Source organism: Terrapene carolina, unplaced genomic scaffold (genome assembly GCF_002925995.2).
Source record: "Terrapene carolina triunguis isolate 2854851 unplaced genomic scaffold, T_m_triunguis-2.0 Scaffold88, whole genome shotgun sequence".
NCBI lineage: Eukaryota > Metazoa > Chordata > Testudines > Emydidae > Terrapene > Terrapene triunguis.
Genome location: NW_020664439.1, coordinates 23,690,381 through 23,712,226, shown reverse-complemented (window position 1 = coordinate 23,712,226; position 21,846 = coordinate 23,690,381). Strand labels below are relative to the sequence as shown.

The 21,846-nt window shown below is 39.2% G+C and overlaps 1 protein-coding gene across 1 annotated transcript in view; it reads right to left on the bottom strand.

Annotated features, from left to right (window-relative positions):
• Window positions 1-627: 627 nt before the first annotated feature.
• EIF2A (eukaryotic translation initiation factor 2A) overlaps window positions 628-21,846 on the bottom strand; it is a 31,202-nt gene continuing 9,983 nt past the window's right edge. The window contains exons 2-14 of the mRNA XM_024209022.2: window positions 20,228-20,297; window positions 19,736-19,810; window positions 17,911-18,029; window positions 15,470-15,569; window positions 14,999-15,081; window positions 12,693-12,766; window positions 12,417-12,561; window positions 10,455-10,571; window positions 7,139-7,710; window positions 5,448-5,564; window positions 4,793-4,921; window positions 3,330-3,395; window positions 628-1,596 (exon numbers count right to left, since the gene is read on the bottom strand). Coding sequence (XP_024064790.1) covers window positions 1,531-1,596; window positions 3,330-3,395; window positions 4,793-4,921; window positions 5,448-5,564; window positions 7,139-7,710; window positions 10,455-10,571; window positions 12,417-12,561; window positions 12,693-12,766; window positions 14,999-15,081; window positions 15,470-15,569; window positions 17,911-18,029; window positions 19,736-19,810; window positions 20,228-20,297 — 1,733 coding nt within the window. The 3' untranslated portion in view covers window positions 628-1,530. The remainder of the gene's footprint in view (window positions 1,597-3,329; window positions 3,396-4,792; window positions 4,922-5,447; window positions 5,565-7,138; window positions 7,711-10,454; window positions 10,572-12,416; window positions 12,562-12,692; window positions 12,767-14,998; window positions 15,082-15,469; window positions 15,570-17,910; window positions 18,030-19,735; window positions 19,811-20,227; window positions 20,298-21,846) is intronic.

The following is a 21,846-nucleotide window of genomic DNA, read 5'->3' as shown; positions in this document are numbered from 1 at the left end:
CACCAGATAGATGCAAAATTAAATTCTTTGCTTTATTCTTCTAGCATAAAATTTTAAAAATCTTTAAATCCTTATTTTCTTCAAAACTGTTTCAGTATAAAACTGTGGACTGCTATTTGTTACAAAAACAAAGAGAAAACATTTACACAACATAAATTAATAAAATGTGATTGTGAATTGTGTATCAGAAGCAAAACGTAAGGAAAGATTACTTTTTAAAGAATGGAAAATGTTATACCACCTAAACAACAATGATCAATTTAATTTAATAGGACATCATCAATTAAAAAAATATACTTATATCTGATTTTTAAAAATAATCCTACTATTCAAGTAACATCCATGACCCCGATCTTTTAGTCTCATCCATATGGGCAATTTGCTACCTCTATGCAGAGCTCCATTGACTTAACTGAGACTCTACATTGGTTTAAAGCAGGGCTGGCTCCAGGATTTTTGCCACCCCAAGCTGCGGGGGGGAAAAAAGAAAAACAAAAAAAGCCGCGATCGCGATCGGCGGCAGCTCCACCGTGCCACTTACTTCTTCGGCGACAATTCGGCGGCAGGTTCTTCCCTCCGAGAGGGACCGAGGGACCCGCCGCCGAATTGCCACCGAAAGAGCCCGACGTGCCGCCCCTTCCCCTTGGCCACCCCAAGCACCTGCTTGCTGGGCTGGTGGCCTGGAGCCGGCCCTGGTTTAAGGGTCACCCATATGAATCAGATTGCAGATTTGGCCTAACATTACTATAAACGGAGAGATCATCAAATTTTCTTTTTCTCAGTTTACTTTGTGCATTTGATAGCACCTGGTGTAGAATCAGTTTCAGTGGTTTCCTCGTATAATCTGTTTTCCTTTTTGTTTGTGTGGGTCACATACAAAAATCCAGCAAAAGGGGAAAGGATTAAAAAAAAAAAAAGAGGGAAATGTGATTGCAAAACCATAATAAATTGGTATGGGGAAAGACAGGGGCAGGTGTAGCAACTGAAAATACTTTAAATTTATTTTTAGAAATTTACTAGATTTCAAATTGATTGTTTGTGGTAACTTGGAAATGGTTGGTACATTTTACAAGTTCTGACTTGGTAACACAAAACCAACAATTCTTTAATGTTAAATGCTCTTTATTATTGTCTGCAATCCTATTATTGCATAAGGGTCACATGTATCTTAAGTTTAATAAAGCTATCAAATTGGTAGACCAACCAAAAAGCCAAAAACACACACACACACACAAAAAAAATACTTGTTTTGATTTTTAAGCAACACCCTTTTAGAACTGTGAGCGAATGTGTTTCTGGTTTTGAATGGAAGCAGGAATGACTGACTGAATATACATTGTTTGATTACAATTTTGCACATGCGCAGATTTCAGAAAAAAGGGTTAACAAATGTAGATGTGCAGCAAATATGTAAATTTGTCCTTCCTCAGCCAATTGCAGTTGAAGGATATTCTTTGTTCTTTTCAGGTTAAAACGCACCTCATTTTGCACAGATTTTGTGTAACAATCCAATTCCTTTTGAGTAAAGTTTTAAAAGCCCAGTTCCAAATCTTCTAGCTCCTTTAGGAGAGCAGCCTCTTTCTGAATTTTCTCCAACTAGAAAAAACAACACAAGATCATACATTTTGCTTATTACACAGGAGGTAAACAGCAATATTTAATGCAATAAATAATGTACATCATTGTTAATATGTAACTCTAATAGGAAAGAATAAGAGTGCAGTAATTTAACAGCAGCAGGCATAATAAAGACTCAAAATACAGAGGCTGATCTAGTACCACATTCTGTTTTAATGTTTAAATTATGCATGCAAATTGATAGTGTATAAAAATACTAATTTTTTAATTGAAGACTTCATATTATTGCTATTTTGGATCAGTCCATTACATACATTCTCCACACACCTTACAATACAATAATAATTCTTTCCACTTGTATAGCTCCTTGTATCAGACATACAAGCAATGTGTTTTACAAGTGTGAAAGTGCCACTGTCAACCTGAAATCTAGTGAATTTCCAAAAACGAGTTAAAGTAGGTTTAAGTACTACACTTGCCTCAGAGTCTCTCTGCCAATTTTTGTGGCTTTATAATCAGATTATCCTATTTCCCCCCCCAGTTTTTCCTCTCCTTAGCACCATGTTAAAGACCCATATAAGCAACAGGGGAAATTAACAAACTACACAAGGGAGATTGAGCATAGTCAATTTCACTAAGTGCTATGAAATGCAAAATTGAAAAAAATAGAGAAAAATATTTTCCGTCATCTCTCTGCTATGGTAATCTAAGCAGAGACTGTTGTTAATTGTGACTATACCACGGAAAGGGTTTCAAATAGATGTGATTTTTAAGTTGAAGGTGTCCCTTCAATGTAGCCTCACACAATGTAATCTTCATTTTAGAGATGAGGAAACTGAGAGACACAGGTTAAGATACTTGTTCAGGATCAGGAAGTTTGGGACAGAGCTAGAGGCAGAACTCAATTTGTCCCAAGTATCACTTGACCACAAGACTCTCCTCTATATTCGTAAAGCTTTCTATGCTCCCTACTAGTCCACCCGGGGAGAAAGGATACAAAAGCCTGTTCAAGAGGTATTCGGGTTGGGTAACACTACGGAGGAAATGCAGGAGAGATCCTGAGTATACTTCCCTCCTCCACTAGCAGCTTCTTGTATCTGCTAAAGGGGGAATTGTGTGAAAAAAGGGTCTGGCCAGCTGAAGGAGCGACAGAGTTGAGAAGTAGCCACAGACAGCATGCTGCCATCCAAAATTTGTGTAACTTATGATAGTAAAAGCAGCACAAGTTAGTGTTCTTCGTCAAGCATTAACCTAATCAAGTGGAGTGTGGGTAACGGCACAGATGGCTGCAGAGAACAAATGGCAACAAGAGTGCTGTGAGGGGGAGGGACATATAGCTACCAATGGTGACCGATTCCCTTGCTCCTGTGTGTGTTCTGTTGGCCATGCTCCCTAGTAGTTCCTCAGCACTGGTGGCCTTGCCTCTTTAGAGGTGAATTTGAGAAGAGAAGCTTTACCTTTTTTAATGCACGTTCTTTCACTTCATTTGATTTTGACATGGGAGAGAGACAGGGAGCCATACTCTTATAGGCATTTAACCAGAATTATATTTGAAATGTACTATGGATTAGCTTCTCCCACTGAAATAGCTTCTGCTGTTCACGGAGGTGGTTTTATTACGCCATCAGCATACAGCATCTTCACCAGATGCGCTACGTGGTACAGCTGCAGCGCGGTACATATAGACATGCCTTTAAGTGAATTGAAAAGAAGTATGATCCTGAATAAAAACACATGCCAGTTAGTAATACCTGGTTTTTCTCTAGCTGTTTTCCAGTAGCTGCTTGATCTTTCAGCTGCTCAATTGCTTTCAGTTTCTGTGAAAAACAGAAGTATGGGAGAGCCAAGAGAGGAACAGAAATTTTCAGTTTTCTGGGTTTACAGTTGATCAGCTTAACAGAGAAAGAGAAACTCTGATGGGGAGACTTAGCAATAGAAATACATCTACTTTTCATTTATATACCTAAAATCAGAATTTCACATCAACAGAATCCAAGATAACTTAATCTATCTTACTTTCTTCATGAATAGAACTGAGTAAGGAAACAACCATCTCTAGTACCTGAAGAGCAGGGCCGCCCGGGGGGGAAAGTGGGGCAATTTGCCCCAGGCCCCCAGGAGAATATAGTATTCTATAGTATTGCAACTTTTTTTTATGGAAGGGGCCCCCGAAATTGCTTTGCCCCAGGCCCCCTGAATCCTCTGGGCGGCCCTGCTGAAGAGTTAGGAAGATTATTTTATGCATTTGAAATGTAAACACCATAAAAATCTGACCCTAAAGTAGTAACAATAACAATTTAAAAGTAGGATAATTTCTTGTATGGGGAAGCTACACCTAAGATTCAGAAAGGGAACTCCTCCATTGTAAATATCCCCCTTCTCCATACATCTTTCCTCAGCTTGGCTGAGCTTTAATCAAAGAGATGGATATGGAAAGAGGAAGCTAACTTGACTTGGAGAGGAAAATCTGTCTGTATTATGAACCAAAGAGAAGATGGCCTGCTGTGCAATGCAGAAATAGGAAAACTTCTCGAGCACTGGCCAAATGCAACTCTACCCTTGTTTGAAAGGCTTTAAATCGAAGAGGTCTGAAGCCTGACAGAGCTACACAAGCAGTACACTTGGGTCCCTTTGTAGGTTTGGGGACTGAGAAGAAAGACAGACTGACTTCCTTTGTCCTCTAGTGACTCTCCCTCTGCACACAGTTGATAGGATCTACAGAGATACATGTCCAACACTGCTCCATCAAAGGCAAGCTTTATACCTTCCTGGCAGTCCTGAGATATAAACAACACCAACCCTCTCTTCCCCCGACCTTAAGTCAGAACAGCCTTCCCAGATCCTAAATGAGACTAGGATTTGCAAAGCAAGGTTAGGAAGCTCACTTAGTTCCTTCACAAATATTGACCAGCTATACCATCTGCCCTTTTGAGGGGAGCCTTTGTCCAATACCCAGCAGTTCTTGAGAATGGAAGGTGGAAAAACTACTGCTGTTCTGAACAAGTCCCAATTTTCTTTACATGCTTAGACACTATACCTACAGCCCCAATGTTGTGCTACTTTACACTATGAGAAAGCAGAGAAAAGAAGTTGCCTGAGGTGTATGCTCTATGTACGCGCTACACCTCACTGCTATTAGTCATCTCCACAATCAGACTAGCCCGTCAGGACTTTCTACAAGAGGAAACTATTCTTCATTAGAAAAATCTCTCACCTTTTTCAAATTCTTTATTTTTTTGTCTACCTCAGGGTCTCCTGATGTCACAGAAGGCAGAGTGCTGCGTGGTACATCCTGTAATGCTGGAGATGGTGTTGATTCCTGGCTCCCATCAGTTTTGGCCTCCTGTAAGTTAATACACTTTATCTACTGTTCCTGCAAACCATTTAAACAACAGCTCTGTTGTTTTATAACATGGAAACCTAGAAAAGCTGTTGAATATTTCTCCCTTTCATTAGTCCTCTGGTGCTCTCTATTGTTTGTGAACAGTTTTCAGTTATATGTTATGTTATTTGAGACAGAGCTCCTACCAGAAGATGTTAGCTATAATATTAGAGTTCTGATATACTGTGTCTTCATTCTTCCCACAGACAGAGATGAGAAACATGCTCCCCACTACCAGGAAAACCAAAACCAGGTCTAATTTACTAAGAAAAAGTATTATACACTTTAGAAGGGTGTTTTAGTAATTGTGGAAATTGTAGAGATAACATCAAAAGCTGAAATCTGCCATCTAGCCATAGAACAAATACAATACAGGTAAGCTGCAAAAATACAAGCTTCTTTGCCGAAGTTTGATACTGCAGGACTAGTCAACACATTTGTAAAAGCTAATGTAATGTTACCCCAAGAGGGCTGATACTAGCAGTACCTGTTTAGCAGCTTTCTTTGCTTCGTGCTTCCTTTGATTTTTAAGTGCCATCTTAGATAATGGCTTATCACTATTTCCTGGTTGTGGTTTCATGTTCTGAGGTGGCTCCTCTTCATGCTAAGGGATACATAAGATTGGCATTTCTGAAATGTATGTGCCATACTTCAAAATATCCTACAAAAGGATACAAATTCTAGAAAAATTTTCTACGTGTTAAAGTACCACAGTTTAAAAGGTGACCTGCAAAGGACAAAAAAAAATGGGTTTATGCCCTTTCTGCTTCTTTTGATGCTTGAAGGCAGCCTGAAAAAAGTGTCACCCCTAAAAAGATTTTCCTTTGTTTTTTACACTAGCCTTTTAGGACTTGTCTGTCCTGTTTCTCCTAGAGGCATCTATAGATGGCTGGAAAAGTACTAAAGCAAGTACTAGGAATATAAAACCTGAACAATTGAGTGGGAAGGTGATTTTTAGTCAGACTGTTTAAAACTTTGCTTTTTGTTTACACCTATTTAACTCAAATGCCTGATGGATAGTTGGAAGCAAAGCACTTTGTTAACAATTTTACAGTCCTGCCCCTCCAGTTAAGGGATAAGAAAGCTCCCACGTCATTTCTTTAATCCTTCAAGCAAAAACAGGACAGACCGAATTTGATTTTCTTTTTACATCTTAAAGAAGCCAAGATAGGAAGCTTTACCCTCCCCCCCACCGTTCATCTTAAGAAAACCCAAAACCAAACCATTAATATACTCCGTTATTTTCTTAAAAACTAGTTTTAGCAGGTCAGACACATTAAATGCTCAAATAGATTTAAATATGTTTTCCACCCACAACTCTGATTTTTCCTCCATACAAGCTGGCAGAATATAGTTCCCTGAATTCTGTTACAGAATGAATCTTTCTTGCTAACTCTGCTTATGTAGCACCTGTGAAGTCAGACCCTAGTAATAACTAACTGCTGATAGCCTGTGATGAGTCTATCACTCCTTGGAAGATAGAAGCCTCAAAATCAAAGCCTTCTAAAATAAATAAAAACAAAAAACAGATCAAGGCTGTAATCATTAATTACAGTTAGTATCTTCACACACAAATCTACTTCTGAAAACTGAAAAAGAAAACAAAGCAAGGCTAAATAAACGAGTAGATCCACATAAGGAAAACAGTTAAGCTGCAGTGGACTTGCCAATAGTATCACTGGGTCACAAATGCCCAAAGTGTACTGAAGGAGGGCAAACAACCACTCAACTACTTCAGCACTGGCTCAAGCCTGGCCAAATCTGTGTTATGTCTGACTTTAGCATGTTGGTTCATGAAAACCAGCTGAACACACCACAACTGAAGTGACAGTTTACCCACCCACTCAGGCTCTTTGTTGTTCAACAGCAACAAGAGGAGGCAGCATTTGCAACTGTTTGTGCTGCTGGTCTAAGGGGCAGTTTTGTGCAGGGAAGAGGATTTCCCCCATAAAATTACAGCATTCCTAGCACATATTCCTGCAAACAGGGAGCAGAGGGGCAATCAGTGAAACAAGCCTGTTAAAAGGCAAACGCTTATTTCTTAAAATACAAACAAACAAACAAACAAACAACCCCAAGACTGGTGTCGTCATTCCCCAACCAATAAAGTATTTTGCAATCAAATTTCAAGTACAGATGAAATGATGGGCCAACATAATTGAGATGAAGTTTACTTACCAGCTTAGAACTGGTTATAGGCTTGTTTCTCAGAGCTGGTGGTCTATAAGCTTGGGCAACCTTCAGCTCAGCACTTGGCAGTTCACTTGGAACTGCCTGGTAAGTTACTGCTTTTGCTGGAAATGTTCCATCCAAAAATGGCTGCCAGGAAACTTGCCATATTTCTGCATTCGGTGGGACTTCACATTTGTGTAGAACAGAGCCAGTATAATGCCAGATCTTGTACCCATTACCAACTCGTAGCCTTGGAGCACACGTAGCAGTTACAAAATGTTCCCCATCAGGGCACCAAGCAAAATATGTAGAATCTGATGCCAGTGGCTTGGAAATAAGTTTGTAGTTTTTTACATCCCATACTTCCATCTGTCCTCTGAGATTTCCAAATCCTGCTAGTACTAAGATATGTCCAGGAGAGCTGTAGTAGGCAGCATTACGAGGGCCAGTTCCAAAATCAAACAAAGGGTCACATTTCAGATTGAAAACAGTTGCCTTCGCAGGCATAAAACCATACACAGCACAAAACTCTGTGGAATTGGGATTCCATACTACATCATAAATGGGACCATTTTTTGCTAAAGAAAAAAAAATATAACTAATATTATGAAATCATATCATTTACATTTGTCTGGATAAAAAACAAAAAACAAACAAAAAACATGATTACAAAGCTTTCCTGAAATCCAATCATTCGCAATTCCAGAAAAACTAATTTTTGGTAACTTGTTTTGGTGTTGGTAGAAATTAATATTGCAAACCAATGTCTTATGCTCAGTTTTATTTAGAGATTGCACCACATAACCCCCCACCAACTCTGAGTTACCTCTCCTTCTCTGGTCAGCATCACCACTTCTATAGTAAGAATAGTTTTTTGTGTGGAAAAATCCCTTTTTTGTCTCAATATTCAAGTATGATAGCTCAGAACCTTCCAAAACTAGTAGCAGTGGCCCACTAGAAACCTACAAATATCCTCTTTCACAGTTGTACAAAGCTCCTGTTTCTATGCCTACATAGTTGTGAAATATTGGACTTTAATTTGTCACTGGACTAGGAATAAGTATTGCTCAACCTGAACCTCTTACCAGTGACATATTCTTTTAATGGAGTAAGTGGGCGTGCCATCTTGTTCAGGACACCCAAAACTGTGAGCCACTGCGTTACTCTTCTGCCTTAGCAAGAGGAGACACACTTTAAACCACAATATCAGTGAATATCCCTAATTCCTCATATAATGGTAATACATATATTTCACAGTGATATTAATCACCAGTGTATCACCAGCTTTCATAGAAGACCTTACTTGATACTTTTACAATACAGTAATACCATATACTATCAGTTGATTTAATTGCTTATTCTTTGGGGTTCAGACCCCTTCTTCTCCCCTATGGGTGTCTGGACCCTAATAATCACAAGGGAAGAACAGAAAACATTTTTGTGGCATATTTATTAAAAAATGGGGGCTGTCTGAAGCTGCTCAGGCACTTGGAACAATAGACTAAGTTATGGGGAGATGGATTAGTGGCCAGAGTGCAAGTGAGGTGCTCAGTGATGAATGAAAAATGTGATTCATTACATAGTTGTAAAAATTATCACACGGTTATCACTGCCAAGTGGTATATATAGACATCTTTACTTATGTCTTGTACAACGTCAACTGCATTTCTAGTGCTTAAAGTAATGACTCTTAAAATAAAATGTTGACCCAGTATATCTAAAGAGCTTCAACCACTGATTCCTGTAGCTTTTTTTTTTTTTTTTTGGGCACGCACACTGGAAATAGTTATTGCAGTTGCAGTAACCAATTTTATAAACAAAGCGAGTCATACTTCATTTTTCCCTCCAAAGAGAATACCCGCATTAGGGATTATTAACTACAAAGTTTCATTTAAAATAAAATATTTGAAATAAGGGGGCACATTAAGGCATCTGATATGTAAATGTCAGTTGGCAAAGAGGGTATTAAGAGACACAGGCACAAGCCCTAACTGGAATGGTGAAATTGACAAGAAAGGCTGGTAGGTTCCCTGCTGATTCACCCTGCTGTCACCCCAGTTTGGGGGCTCCTTCTGGGTGCAGAGCTCCCTCCTGGGAACGGGCAGCTGGGCTCCTAGCAGGGAGTCAAGAGCCATGGGGAGGGGGGACAACTGGGTTCACAGTGGGGAGCTATGCACAGACCTGAGAGCCTAAACTCTCAGCCCCCCACACTGCCTCTCAAGTTGGTGGAAGTTGCTCCTGGTTGCTGTACGCTGCTATAAGTTGACCAACATAGTTCGACTTAAGTTTGTAGTGTAGACAGGCCTTCAGGCTCCCAACACTCTTGACACACAACAGTCTTTAACAGTGCAAAACAAGCCTAACCACAGCTAAGGAAATAAAGGGAAGAACACCATTACAGAGGAAATTTTAGGTATACAGATTAGCGGTTTTGGTATTGAACCAGGGCACTGGGATTAAACACCTCTATTTGTACAAAAAAAGTGTCAGTTTTAAATCTCTCAGTGTTGCCAACTCTCATGATCTTGTCATGAGTCTCATGATAATTACTGTTTTCCTTAAAGCCCCAGCTCCTGGGGTCAAGTGGATATGTGATGATTTCAGCCTTCATTCTTAAAGAAAAAGTAAGTTTCTAGCCCCCATGGCTGTGGAGAAAGCTTCAAAATGTGACTCCAATGCACTCTAAAGGCTCAAAAAGCAGAAGGCAAATAAAAAGCACACCAAATCTATAATTTTTACATAATCTCATGATTTTTGGTGAGCCTGACTCATGATTTTTGAACTTTTGGGGCTGGCAATACTGTCTCATCCAAAAGTTTTAGTGATTTTTCCTCCAAAATAGTAAACCCTTTTGTTTTTCAATGCGTCTTTTCACTGTACATAGGGGATATGATTAGTTTGTATGTGTGCCTTTGTGGGGGGCGGGGCAGTGTAACAGTCTTATGCTTATTATGGAATGTCCTCGAAAAGAGGCGGGGATTCCTCATATGGGATGCTTTCATGCTTTGATTGAACTTCAGGATAGTAAATCATATGCCAACATGCATGATGCAATTTAGCAGTTTTTCAAGTGTCAAGGAGTGGTAGTGGAATTTTAAGTGTTTTTATTTTGAATAGTCCATCACTATTATTAAACAGAAAGGGGAGATGTCATAGAAACTCTACCATGTGAGGTAACAAAATTCACTACCTTAATATCTGTTTAGTGCAGAAACATATTTGAATGACAAACAGTAGTTCACAGTTTTCACCGAAACTGTAAGATATTTAGCATACATTAAGAACAATTCCCATTAACATATGACATAACAAAGCCACTTACGTAGTTGTACAACAGCACTTTCTCCATTTGTTGCAATGTAGTGCAGGGTTTGTTCTCCATAATACGAAGCTCCTGTTTTATCAACTTCTGTACTAGCTATTACTAGCACAGCCGTAGCTATTAGGGTACAAAACATAATAAGATTCTTTTAAACATGCAAACCACCTAGTAATCCTGAGACTCTACATTTTAGTCTCCACTAACAGAAACTACCATATACACAGAGGAAGAATTTTAAGTTTGGCCAGTTGCGAAATCTATAATTAAGATTATATGGACACTTTCTTTATAGATGCCTTATCACATGCTCAGAACTTTCTATCATCTCCTTTTCAATTAAAAATTTCCTTTCTTGATTTTTAAGCCAAAGATGATCTTTTTTCATTTAAAGAGGATGGAACAAATGTGAGCAAAACCCATTCACTCATTTTGAACTATTTAAAGGTAAGGGTTTTTTTTAAGTGGTGTAAAGAGAATTTTTATACATGCATAACACTAACACTAACTATATTAAGCTTTCCACCTGACCAAGACTAACTGTAAACTAGCATCCAGGCCAGTTTACCAATAAAACAAAACAATTTTGCATATTAATAGCTTTTGTATGTATATCTATTTCACTTACGCACACACAAATAAGCAAATATACATGTATATAATATAAACATTGCCTTCTGTTCACATGTATATGTAATAATTGGTGGTTAGTATAAAAGTTTTACCAACATGACTTTGAAATGACCATCATTATTCATGAGTGGTAAAGCACAAAGTGAACTATGCAGCTCATCTCAAATGTGATGTGTTTTTACGTAATTACATTTTGAAGTTTCCCAAATCTAAGTGTCTAAACACAGTGGGATTGTATACGACACATGAAGGCACACACAATACATATTATGTATAAGATGAATTTTCCACATTATTAGGCGGTATCTGTGTTCATGGGACTAGAAGTATGTATTAATAAAGTTTCGTTAGTTATGTAAATGTGTGTCTGTGCTGTTTCAGTCTGTTGTTCTCTAGTTTTCTAGATTTTTGACTACACAAATGAGAGTGTACAGAATGCAGTGTTTTAATCCCACTTTATAAAATATATGGAAATTATAAATAAACATATGCTCCATGTATACACTAAAAAGTCATGAAATGCATGTTCAGATTCTTGTAGTAACTTGAATTTGCTCACGTTACACATATATGGAATATTTCGGATTATTAGTTATTATGTTAAATATACAACTGAATACAATGGGCCAGCTTCTACTCTCAGATATTCACAGATGATTCCAACTGACTTCAATGGGAGTTGTGTGGACATAGGTAGGGCAAAATTAGGTCATAAAGAGTATGTGGAATGGTGCTTACCACACATTTTATGTAGCAATGCAAATGTATGTGGCATTTTACAAAAGAAGGTAAGGCATGTTCCTTGTCTCAAAGAGATTACAGTCTAAAGAACACATGACACCAGTTCAGGTACAGGAAGGATGATGAAGCAGGATTTCTGGATGAAATGGCTTTTAAAGAAGGACGTGAAAAAAGGAGAAAGTATTTTCTGTGTCAACAAGAATTAGGACATGGTGTGGTGGGATTTCCTTTGGAGGCTGGAGTTTAACTATAACAGATTTTCTAGTCCTACATAGATATACAGGGCAGCATGCAAAGATGAGAATGGAAGAAGAAATTATAGGGTTCAGGCAAAAGAAAGGTATGCAAGGAGTTGAGGGAGCAAGATGATTAGGAGGAAATGAGAGCAGATACAGATGGGGGACGAGATCATGAAGGGCAATGTCGGCAAGTTATGAGAACTTTGTTGTTTAAAATTCTAACATTAATGTTGCATTAACACAAGTTTTTTATCTTTGCATTTGACGAATACAAAAACAACAGTAAGCAAAATAACCAAATCTTGAGGTTAGTGAATAAAATATAAGAGATTAAATTAAATAGCTGCTGTACCTTTGTTATTCCAGAGCATTGTCGCCTTGTCAGCTTTAAAGAAACTTTTATTGGCCAATGCAGACTGAGGGCCACCAAAGTTAGGGTACTGATACAACCTTACAAACGAGGGTGCACCCTTGCTTCCAGGAACATAAACAGAAACCTAAATCAACACCATTATATTAAATTAGTGATACATTGTTCTTAGTAGCACAAAGACAGAGAAATACAATGATTTCTAAAGGAATTAAAGAAAACCAAAATATATGAATTGTGAATAAACATTAAAGGTACCTTGCTTGGCTGTGGTCCTGGTGATAACACAAAATCATTAACTTTTTGCAAATGAAGTTTATTTGCAATAGTATCTGCAAAATCACAATTATGGTCAGGTTAATGACAAAACACTGTTAACTCACACTACTTAATGTATTTTTATATTATACCATTTTATGAGTGTACCCCATTGATAATACACAAGGAACGATGTACTTAACCATAAAAAGATTCTTTACTTGGCAAAAGCAGCATGATAACCATCTTTGATTATGTATTCTCTCAGACTTGAAGTTTTGGCTAGATTTATTTCTCTTTATGATCACAGGTATGACAATTATAGGGTGTGAAATGTCTCCATCAAACTTTGAACCCACTTGAACCAGCCTTGGGTTTAAAACATTCTACAAACCTTGGAGGAGAAGTTCACACAGCAAGAAAGTCTTTGAACCCGCATGAACATACTTCATGTTCTACAATCAAAGCAAGTGGCAGAGCCCCCCACCTTAACTACGCTGTCTTCAGAGGAAGTGCGGCCACTTCCCACACATCCTGCTCCACTCTGTATAGGCTCCCCTCCTTGGATCTTTGTGGATGGGACACAGGTGATTGCTCCCCACAGCAGGCTCTCTGAAAGGCCTGCTGTGAATTGATCACTCCCCTACACATAGGAGTTTTCTTTGGAAGTGAATCCTGCACTCGGTGCCAGTTCCCGCACAATAAGGCAGTGGGAAAACAGTCTCATTTGAGCAGCTATCAGAATGAGCTTAGTGGTAGAAGTGACAAATGACCCCAACACCTTAGTAGATACACCTCGTATTTCCCTACCAAATGATAGGGGAGTTCCTTAGCTACCACACTACGGATTATGGAAAGCTTCTGCCCAAGCTAGGTCTGGAAGCCATTGCCTTGTTCCTGCTACTATAGCTTTTGGGAGGGGTGAGGTGGCACCTAACATCCCTTTGACCACCCTGACTGATTTGTGGGGTGAGTGGATTGCCAATACCATAAAACCTGTGTGTGGGGAGGGGGGAAGGAGTATGGAGGAGAGAGAAAGGAACACCTGGCACCCTCCTTAGGGAGTGGCCAATAGGCAGCACAGCAGGAGAAGTGGCCATGCTATCATGGAATTCTCTCTTGGCAGCTGAGGCTTAATTAATGTAGGTTTTCTAGCCCTCTCAAACAAACTTCAAGATTCAGTTCATGAACCACCATTGCTATGTAAACCCAGCAGGATTTACACAGACTAATAATAATCAATGTTAAATAAAAAGCTTAAAAGGTGTCTGCTCTCATAGCAGTCTCATCTCTCCATCTACAACAGATCAGAAATGGGAAAGAACAAGAGCACCATGTAGGAAACCCCACCTGATGAGAATACAGATTTTTTCCAGCATAACCCCTGAACACCTCCCCTTTGATCAGCATTATGGAAGGTTTCTTCCACCTGGGAAGAATGGTGAGAAGTCTCCTCCCAGAACACCTATGTTATTCTGTAAACCAGTCACCAAATTATAGGGGAGGGACTTTCAACCTAATCTTCCTCCTCCAACAAGCATGGAGCCAGAGACATCCCATGTCTCTATATCTCCAAGTTCCACTAGTTTCAGAAGAAACTGCCCCCGAATCCTAAAGCCATGTCTCCCGTAAGGCAGTGTGTTACACCATTAGCCCCCAAACAACTTTTGTGTCATCTACGTTTTTTCTTTTTCTCTGAATTCCTCCTTTCTACTTTCACTGTTCTCTTTTTGTCTCTTTCCCTGGAGTTCCTTTTGTTCTCTTCCATTTTCAACATTCTATATCTCCAAACTCTCCTGGGTTCCTTCCCTCTGCCTCAGCTTGTTCTCTTCCCAAATACCTTTGGTTAATGCTGAACTACTCTGGAAAATATCCTGGCTCCATAGTAATGGTGTTGCCATAAGCATCAATCTTCTCGTGGCTCTTTGGAAACCGAAAGAGATAAGCTCAGCACAACCCACAGAAGAAATCATGGGTCAAATTCTATACTGACACACATCCTTAGAACTTCACTGGGCACAGATCAATGCAGAATTGGCCCTCTGTATCTAAAATGAGGAACTATCTCACATTACAGAGGGGCAGTTGAGAAGTAGAAAACAAAAAATGTCAATGTGCTGAAAATATGCTAGGACTTCATAAGACCTTATTTATTCTGGGTACCAAAATAAAAGAGGATTTAAGCAAGATTTCAGATAAAGCCAACAACATGAAAAAAATCAGAAAAATGCGGAAAGGGTGAAGATAGGCAAAAGAGAGACATATCTAGAATGCAATGAAGCCAAATCTCAGAAATGTTTGCATACCAAAGTTGTTGTTTTCAAAGAAGTGCACTTCATTATTTACGATCCTAGCAGATATACTTTCGTCATCTGCCCAGCAAAGACACCTAAGATTTAAAAGAAAAAAATGACAATATAAAAACTGAAGTAGGCAACGTTTACTATTGCAATATTTAAAAACTACATTTCATAACTTAAGTTTAGACCAATGCTCACAAAGAGATTCAACAATACAAGTTTATATGAGGTTAGTGGTAAAAATATCATACAACCAGTTACTAATGGTACTATTTCCCCCCAGTTGTACAAAATGGTAGTGGATTTACTATGTTACAAACTGACTACACATGTGTACAAAGATACTAGTATAGATACTTTCGGTTTGTAACAGAAAGTATTTTGAGAACCAACACAATATTAAAATCATACTTTCAAAATTAGGTTTTGAAAACTACATTTCTCTGCAGATAATTAATACTTGAAAATATTATTTACCAATTCTGCATCTTTTTCTGGATGAAAGACTTTAAACACTTCCCAGTTTTTACATCATAAAGTTGTAGGTTGGGCATGCCTGCTGCGCCATCTTTAGCAGCTGTAATAAAAAACATAGGTTTGCAGTCCTGGCCCCAGGAATAAGTTTAGGTCTGCTTCACTCACCATCCTATTCCACCCCAACAATGGCCTTTCATAATCCTGCAAAGGGCTGGACACCCTTATGAATGTGCAAGCACTCTGCACTATCAAGTCCTAAATTTGGCAGATTCTGACAGTATAAGGCTTTCACCTACTCCTTCATTGGACCAGCTGCTTATTTTGTGCAACCACATATCTACTTTCTCTTTAAATATGGTAGCTATGCTCCTCCAGTTTACTGGATTTACCTTGCACAAGTGAAGCATCCAGCATTCTTCAATGCTATGATACTCCTGATCAGTGCCTTGTAGTTAATTATCCAAGTTCATGTTTTGTTATTTGCTAAGATGTTCAAGTGACTATGTCACTTCCTTTCAATTTATCAGCAAACCAGGAGTTAGATTTACTGAATGAATTAATTTTTTATTGTATTAGCCATCTGCAACATTAAAAAGTATTTACTGCAGAGATGACTTTCTGTTATCAGCAACGGTTCCTGATTCTTCCTCCTAATTTCCAGTCTCTAAACTATTTTTCCATGGCTTCATTCTGTGGTTCCTTTAGCTTTCTAGGATGCCATGAGCAACATTAACAGTCTTCCCCACCATAGCCTCTAGCAGGTTTCCCCACAGAAGGTAGCTCATCAATCGTAAAAGAAGAAGATGATTTTTTTTTTATATCTAAAATTGTTACCATAGTAGTAAACGATTTGACCATTAATACTACTACTTTGCACTTGAATTGCACTTTACCTGTTAACAGTGCAACTCAAACACTAACCAAATTAATTTTCGTATCCAGGAGGTAGCGAGGTGCTACTATTAAAATACAGTACTACTCTACAGACTAAATAGCCTCTACTTACTAATCAGATCACCTCCCTGTGTGCATTCAGACTCCCATCCACGGACTTGAGTAACTAAAGTAACTTTTCACTCCTGTTAGCCCTGCAGAGCCAATATAGCTGAGAAAAAATGAAGGGGAGCGCATTGCAGCTCACGCATCAACAGAACAGATAACTGGGTTCCAGTCAATTAACCACACTGGCAGAATAGGTGCATAGGTGACACTTAGGGCATAACTTGAAGACTATTTGGGTGCATAAGTGTAATTAAGGAACTAATTTGGATTGCACAACCTTTATGCGCAAAAAAGCATGAACCCAGCATGACTCTCAGAGTTCAGTTTTCCAGACTAGTTTTGGTGGTTAGGTTCCCCCCCAACCATGTCTGATAGGGAAATCATTATGGGTCAATAAACATGAACCCTCACAATGCCATTTTTAAAGAGTCCATTTTCAGAGTAGAGTCAGGTTTAAACGACTTCCCTAAGGCAATACAGGAAGTCAACAGGAAAGCCCAAACTGACTAGAACTCTGAAGTTCCTGGTTTCTCCTCCCTACACTATGAGACAAGGGCACAGGAATAGAGTCACTAACCCTAGGAAAGGTTGGGGTTTTTTATAAAAAAGAGCTCGGAAAATCTACCATGTGGGCAAACAACTGAAAGTAAATGTTCCAAGTCCTCTAAGATTTGTTCCCACATGACCACATCCACCCCCATCATCCATCACCTTTGCTTTCATAGCCATAAACTGCAAACTCTCCATGGACTCATTTCACTCATTATCTATAATACACCTATTGACCCTGGCTATTCACAACAGTCTTTTAACCTTGGCCTTACTGTTCCCTCCCTGTGACTCTCCACAGTTGGGACCCACTCTGATTTGTTCTGCCACCTAGAACCTCACCCAGCCACTCTTTAAACTCCCGTGTTAAAGTCTCAGTTTCTCTTCAGCTTATGATGAACTCTTTCCATAAAGTATCTTATTTGCATGGTTATAAGCTGGTTTGAACTGTATTCTAGTATGTCCATGCATATTCTGGGAGGCATGGATCAGCGCTCACGTCTTACTCCCAGTCAGTACCTGGCCGGGAAACCTAATGACTCAACCAGCGGACCAAATTCAGTGAGGAATCCTAGTCATGTGCCACCTGATGCACTTTGCACATACACTAAGATGACACATATTCTCCATGTAGTATTCAGTAATTTTTTTAAAACATAGCATTTGCTCAATAGATCAGACCACTAGTCCAGTGGCCCGTACTTGATGCTTCAGTAGGCATCTTTCCTCTTGACCATGCACCTGTACATGGAGGAAACAGTTTTTCCCCCATGACGTCTATGGCAAATTGTTATACAAATCAAAGCAAATCAAGTAATGGCAAGTCTTCATGTTGAATTGAGTTGGTGCATAATTCTCTCATGTATTTTTACAGATGGTAAAATACTCACTTGTGTAGGCCTGCCACGTTGCCAGGACATTATTCTTTGGAGAGAATTCAAGGCAAACTGCCTTTGGGAGATCAAAAGAGTGCAGTAATTCAGTGCTGGCAACATTCACAATATTTACTCTGGAACCAAGAGAGGTCATTTCAACAAAGCTTGATTAGCCTGGTTAATCAATAGCCAATGTCATTTCACATATGTTTGGCTGTTCTAGATGTCTTCCACATTTGGCTGATGTAACTAAATGCAGGAGGGTTTTTTCCTTTTGTTAAATGTTGATTAAAACACATTTTAAGACCACATATCCAATCATACCAAAAAGTAAATTAGTAAGTAAAAATCTCAGGTCAAAAACATGTTACATACTTGGTCTGCAAAAAATTACATTCCAGCTAAAAAAAAACTGCCACAAAAAACCTCTTACCTATGTTTCTCTAACGTTAAAGTTGAGTTACAGATAGACAATAGCAAGGAAGAATAGAGTTAAATCTGTAAGATACTGCATTTAATTTTTTTTGTCCAGAGAACATGTACATCACAGTAAAAAAATAACTATAGCAAGGTGAGATAACAGCCCTGACACTGTACATTTGTGGAAACTAAAGGTTGATGGTGACCTGCATCATGTGGAATCCAAAGAACAATATACAAATAGAATCACACCCTATCCAACCCACTGCTAGACTCCAGCGACTGGAGTAGGACCTTGCTCCCACTGGTTACATTAACTGCCCCCTTCCCAGTGACGGGACCTTTCCAGCTGTCTGAAACAAAATTCATAGCACAGTGGTGAAAAACCTCAAAATTTTGAGGAACAAAACTGAGCAGAGAACAAAACATTCATTAGCATTAACAGACATTCTGTATTCTCCACTAGCCAGGTAATGAGTAAACAGAGTATTAAGAATCTTAAAACCTCAAAACAGGTTCTTATCTCCTCTTTCCAATCACTATCAATAGACCATTATTGCAGAAAGGAATGTTTCTGAGGCATGATTCTTCATAGGAGGGTCTGAATCCGTGTAGTCTATAAATAAGGGGGCCTGATCCTGTAAGGAGCTCAGAATCCTCATTTTCCACTGATTTCACTGGGAACTTAGGGAATTCAGTACCTAACAGCATCTGGCCTAAAGTGCCAACTTCTTTTTAAACTACCTCGTATTGTACTGAAAATTCCACATTTGGTGGACAATCAAGTAGTTCCAAGCATTCTGAGCACCCAGAATATTTTCAAAATAGTAAGACCATCTACAATCATTTCCTTCTCTTGTTTTTAAAGAATTTAGCGTAGAAATCATGCTGCAACCCTATTATGCTGAAGGTCTTGGGATGAGTCCCAGAACTGGGAATTGGATATTTTTTTAACTGGGCAATGTGAACAGAAATGATATCACCCCCTAATAAAAGGGCATCCAGATTCCATGGTGCCCTATACATGTATGAAATCAATAATAAATAATTCATATACTAATTTAAAACAAAACCTACCACTGCAACTGGAGTACAAAAAGTGCCTTTATAGTGTTTTCATTTATACCATTTATGCACATTCTACAATACACCTCTACCCCGATATAACGCGACCCGATATAACACGAATTCGGATATAACGCGGTAAAGCAGTGCTCTGGGGGGGCGGGGCTGCGCACGCCGGCAGATCAAAGCAAGTTTGATATAACACAGTTTCACCGATAACGCAGTAAGATTTTTTGGCTCCCGAGGACAACGTTATATCAGGGTAGAGGTGTATATATATATATATATATATATATATCTCCAGATCTCATAACATCAATTAAAGGAAATCATTCGTAATAAAAGAAGCACTGACTTTTCTCCATTGCACCATGCAAAGAGAGTACCATCCTTACTGAAAGCAAAAACTTTGCAGTTTTTCCCGAAGTCCCTAAAAAAACATAACAAATACACATGAACAGTCAAATATATCACACAAAAGAGGTTTCTCATAAAACAAGATGAAAAGCAATGTTACAACCAGTTTCCACGCTGCTCATAGAAATTACTGGGGAGTATTTATGTTATAATAGAGATAACAGAATCTGTCTCTGTAATTATACTTACATGCTCTGGTGGGGCAATAGTCAACTACCGAATACAAATATTATTGGGGTGTATACAAATGTAAAGCCCTCAAATACACCAATTTTCTAAGTTATTTACTTAGATTAAAATTAATTCATTATCAGATATTGGCACTCACTTTATGATTTTTTATTCCAAATGAAAACTCTAGATGTATATTAAATATTTAGAAAAACTGTTTTATTTTCTGCAGAAGATGCAATATTTAGAACAAAAGTACCTTTGCAATGTTGTATTCTCAGTAAAACTAGGTGGTCCAGTCACCATGTAGAATCCTTCAGATCCTCGCACTAGAAAAGAAAAAAGTTAAATAAACTATTGTTCACTTTAAATTGGAAAAAGGTCTGGAGCTAGCTAACTTATCAACATTGAGGCTGATATTCCTTTTTTTATGAATCTTAGAGTAGTAGCCAAAATGAGGATTATATTGGAAACTTAATATTGTAAAACTATTCTATGTCAAATGGTTTTCTTTTGATTATATAACAAAGCTTGACAACAAAATCTCTTTGCTTATTGTAGCGGGGTGGCTACCCGCTCCAGCCCTGACAGGGTTAAAACTAGCCCAGGGAGAGGGCTGGAGGGCTGGGAGAACAGCCCAGGCTGAGTGGGAAGCAGGCTCAGCAGGGGCCACGCCCCAATCAGGGCCCAGCTGGCCCTATAAAGGCTTGAGCCTGGAGCTCAAGAAGACACACTCTCTCTGCATTCAGAGAGAGAAGGGCCTGGCTGCAGGGAGCTAGAGACAGGGTACCTGAGTGGAGCAGGGCTGGAGAAAGGCAGAGAAGCTGGGGAACTCAAGCCTGGAAAGCCCCAGGCTGCAGCCTACCATAAGGCCAACAGGTACTGGGGGTTGCAGAGGGCAGCCCAGGGGTAGGCAAAGGCAGCAGGTCCAAACCCAACCTTGCCAGTGATGAGTAGGCTGATACTGCAGTCTGCCCCAGGGCATGGGGGGCTAGATGATGACTGGCAGTAGCCTTATACTGAGGCGAGGTGGAGATAGTGGGTGGGGGTTTCCCCGGGAGGGGAGACCATGAGAGAAAGGGGTTACTGCCAGGGGGCAGCACCCCAGCTAACAGGACACCGGAGTCCAGGGAGGGACACGGGGGCCAAGTGGTAGTGGATCACCGGCCTGCAGAAGGCGCTCCGGGCTGAAAATCGAGCTAATTCCCAAAGGACAACCAGCAGGGGGCGCCGCACTTATTAATGAAAAGATCAAGCATGCCAAAAATCTACTTCTGTACAAGAAACAGAACAAAAATGAACTGGAAACTATTCTTATCTACAAGAGAAGGGAAATGTTCTTACATGAGGCCTGATCCTTCAAGGGGCTGAGTGCCCTCAACTCCCATCAATCTTCCAGGAAGCACTTAACACTGGGTTCATGACTCTCAATTAACACAAGAGTATCACAATAACATACCTTTACAATGGTATTGAAAATGCTGTCCAAATATTCCACAAAGAGAGGATTAAAAGACAAAATGCATGAAGGGCATTTGCTGAATAAAGATGGTGACAGCAAAAAAAGTCAGGCTGACATGAGACAAGATTTGGTCCACTGTGAAATCGGAGTTTGAAAACTAAACTCTAAACAAAGCAAATATGAAATAAACATTGGTAGAAAATGGAATATGAATTCTGCAATGTGCTGTCTTGTTTCAGCTATTATAGCCTGTCAATAAAGTTGGACAGACATCCAGATTCATTCCCAAACTATCCATTAGGAAGGACTTTGTAGTGAATGGAAAAAAAAAATTCAGATTAGCTGACTTTCCAAAATCATTCCAAATTTGTTACTGAAGTCACAAAACAAATGTAAATGCATAAGCATTAGTTAAA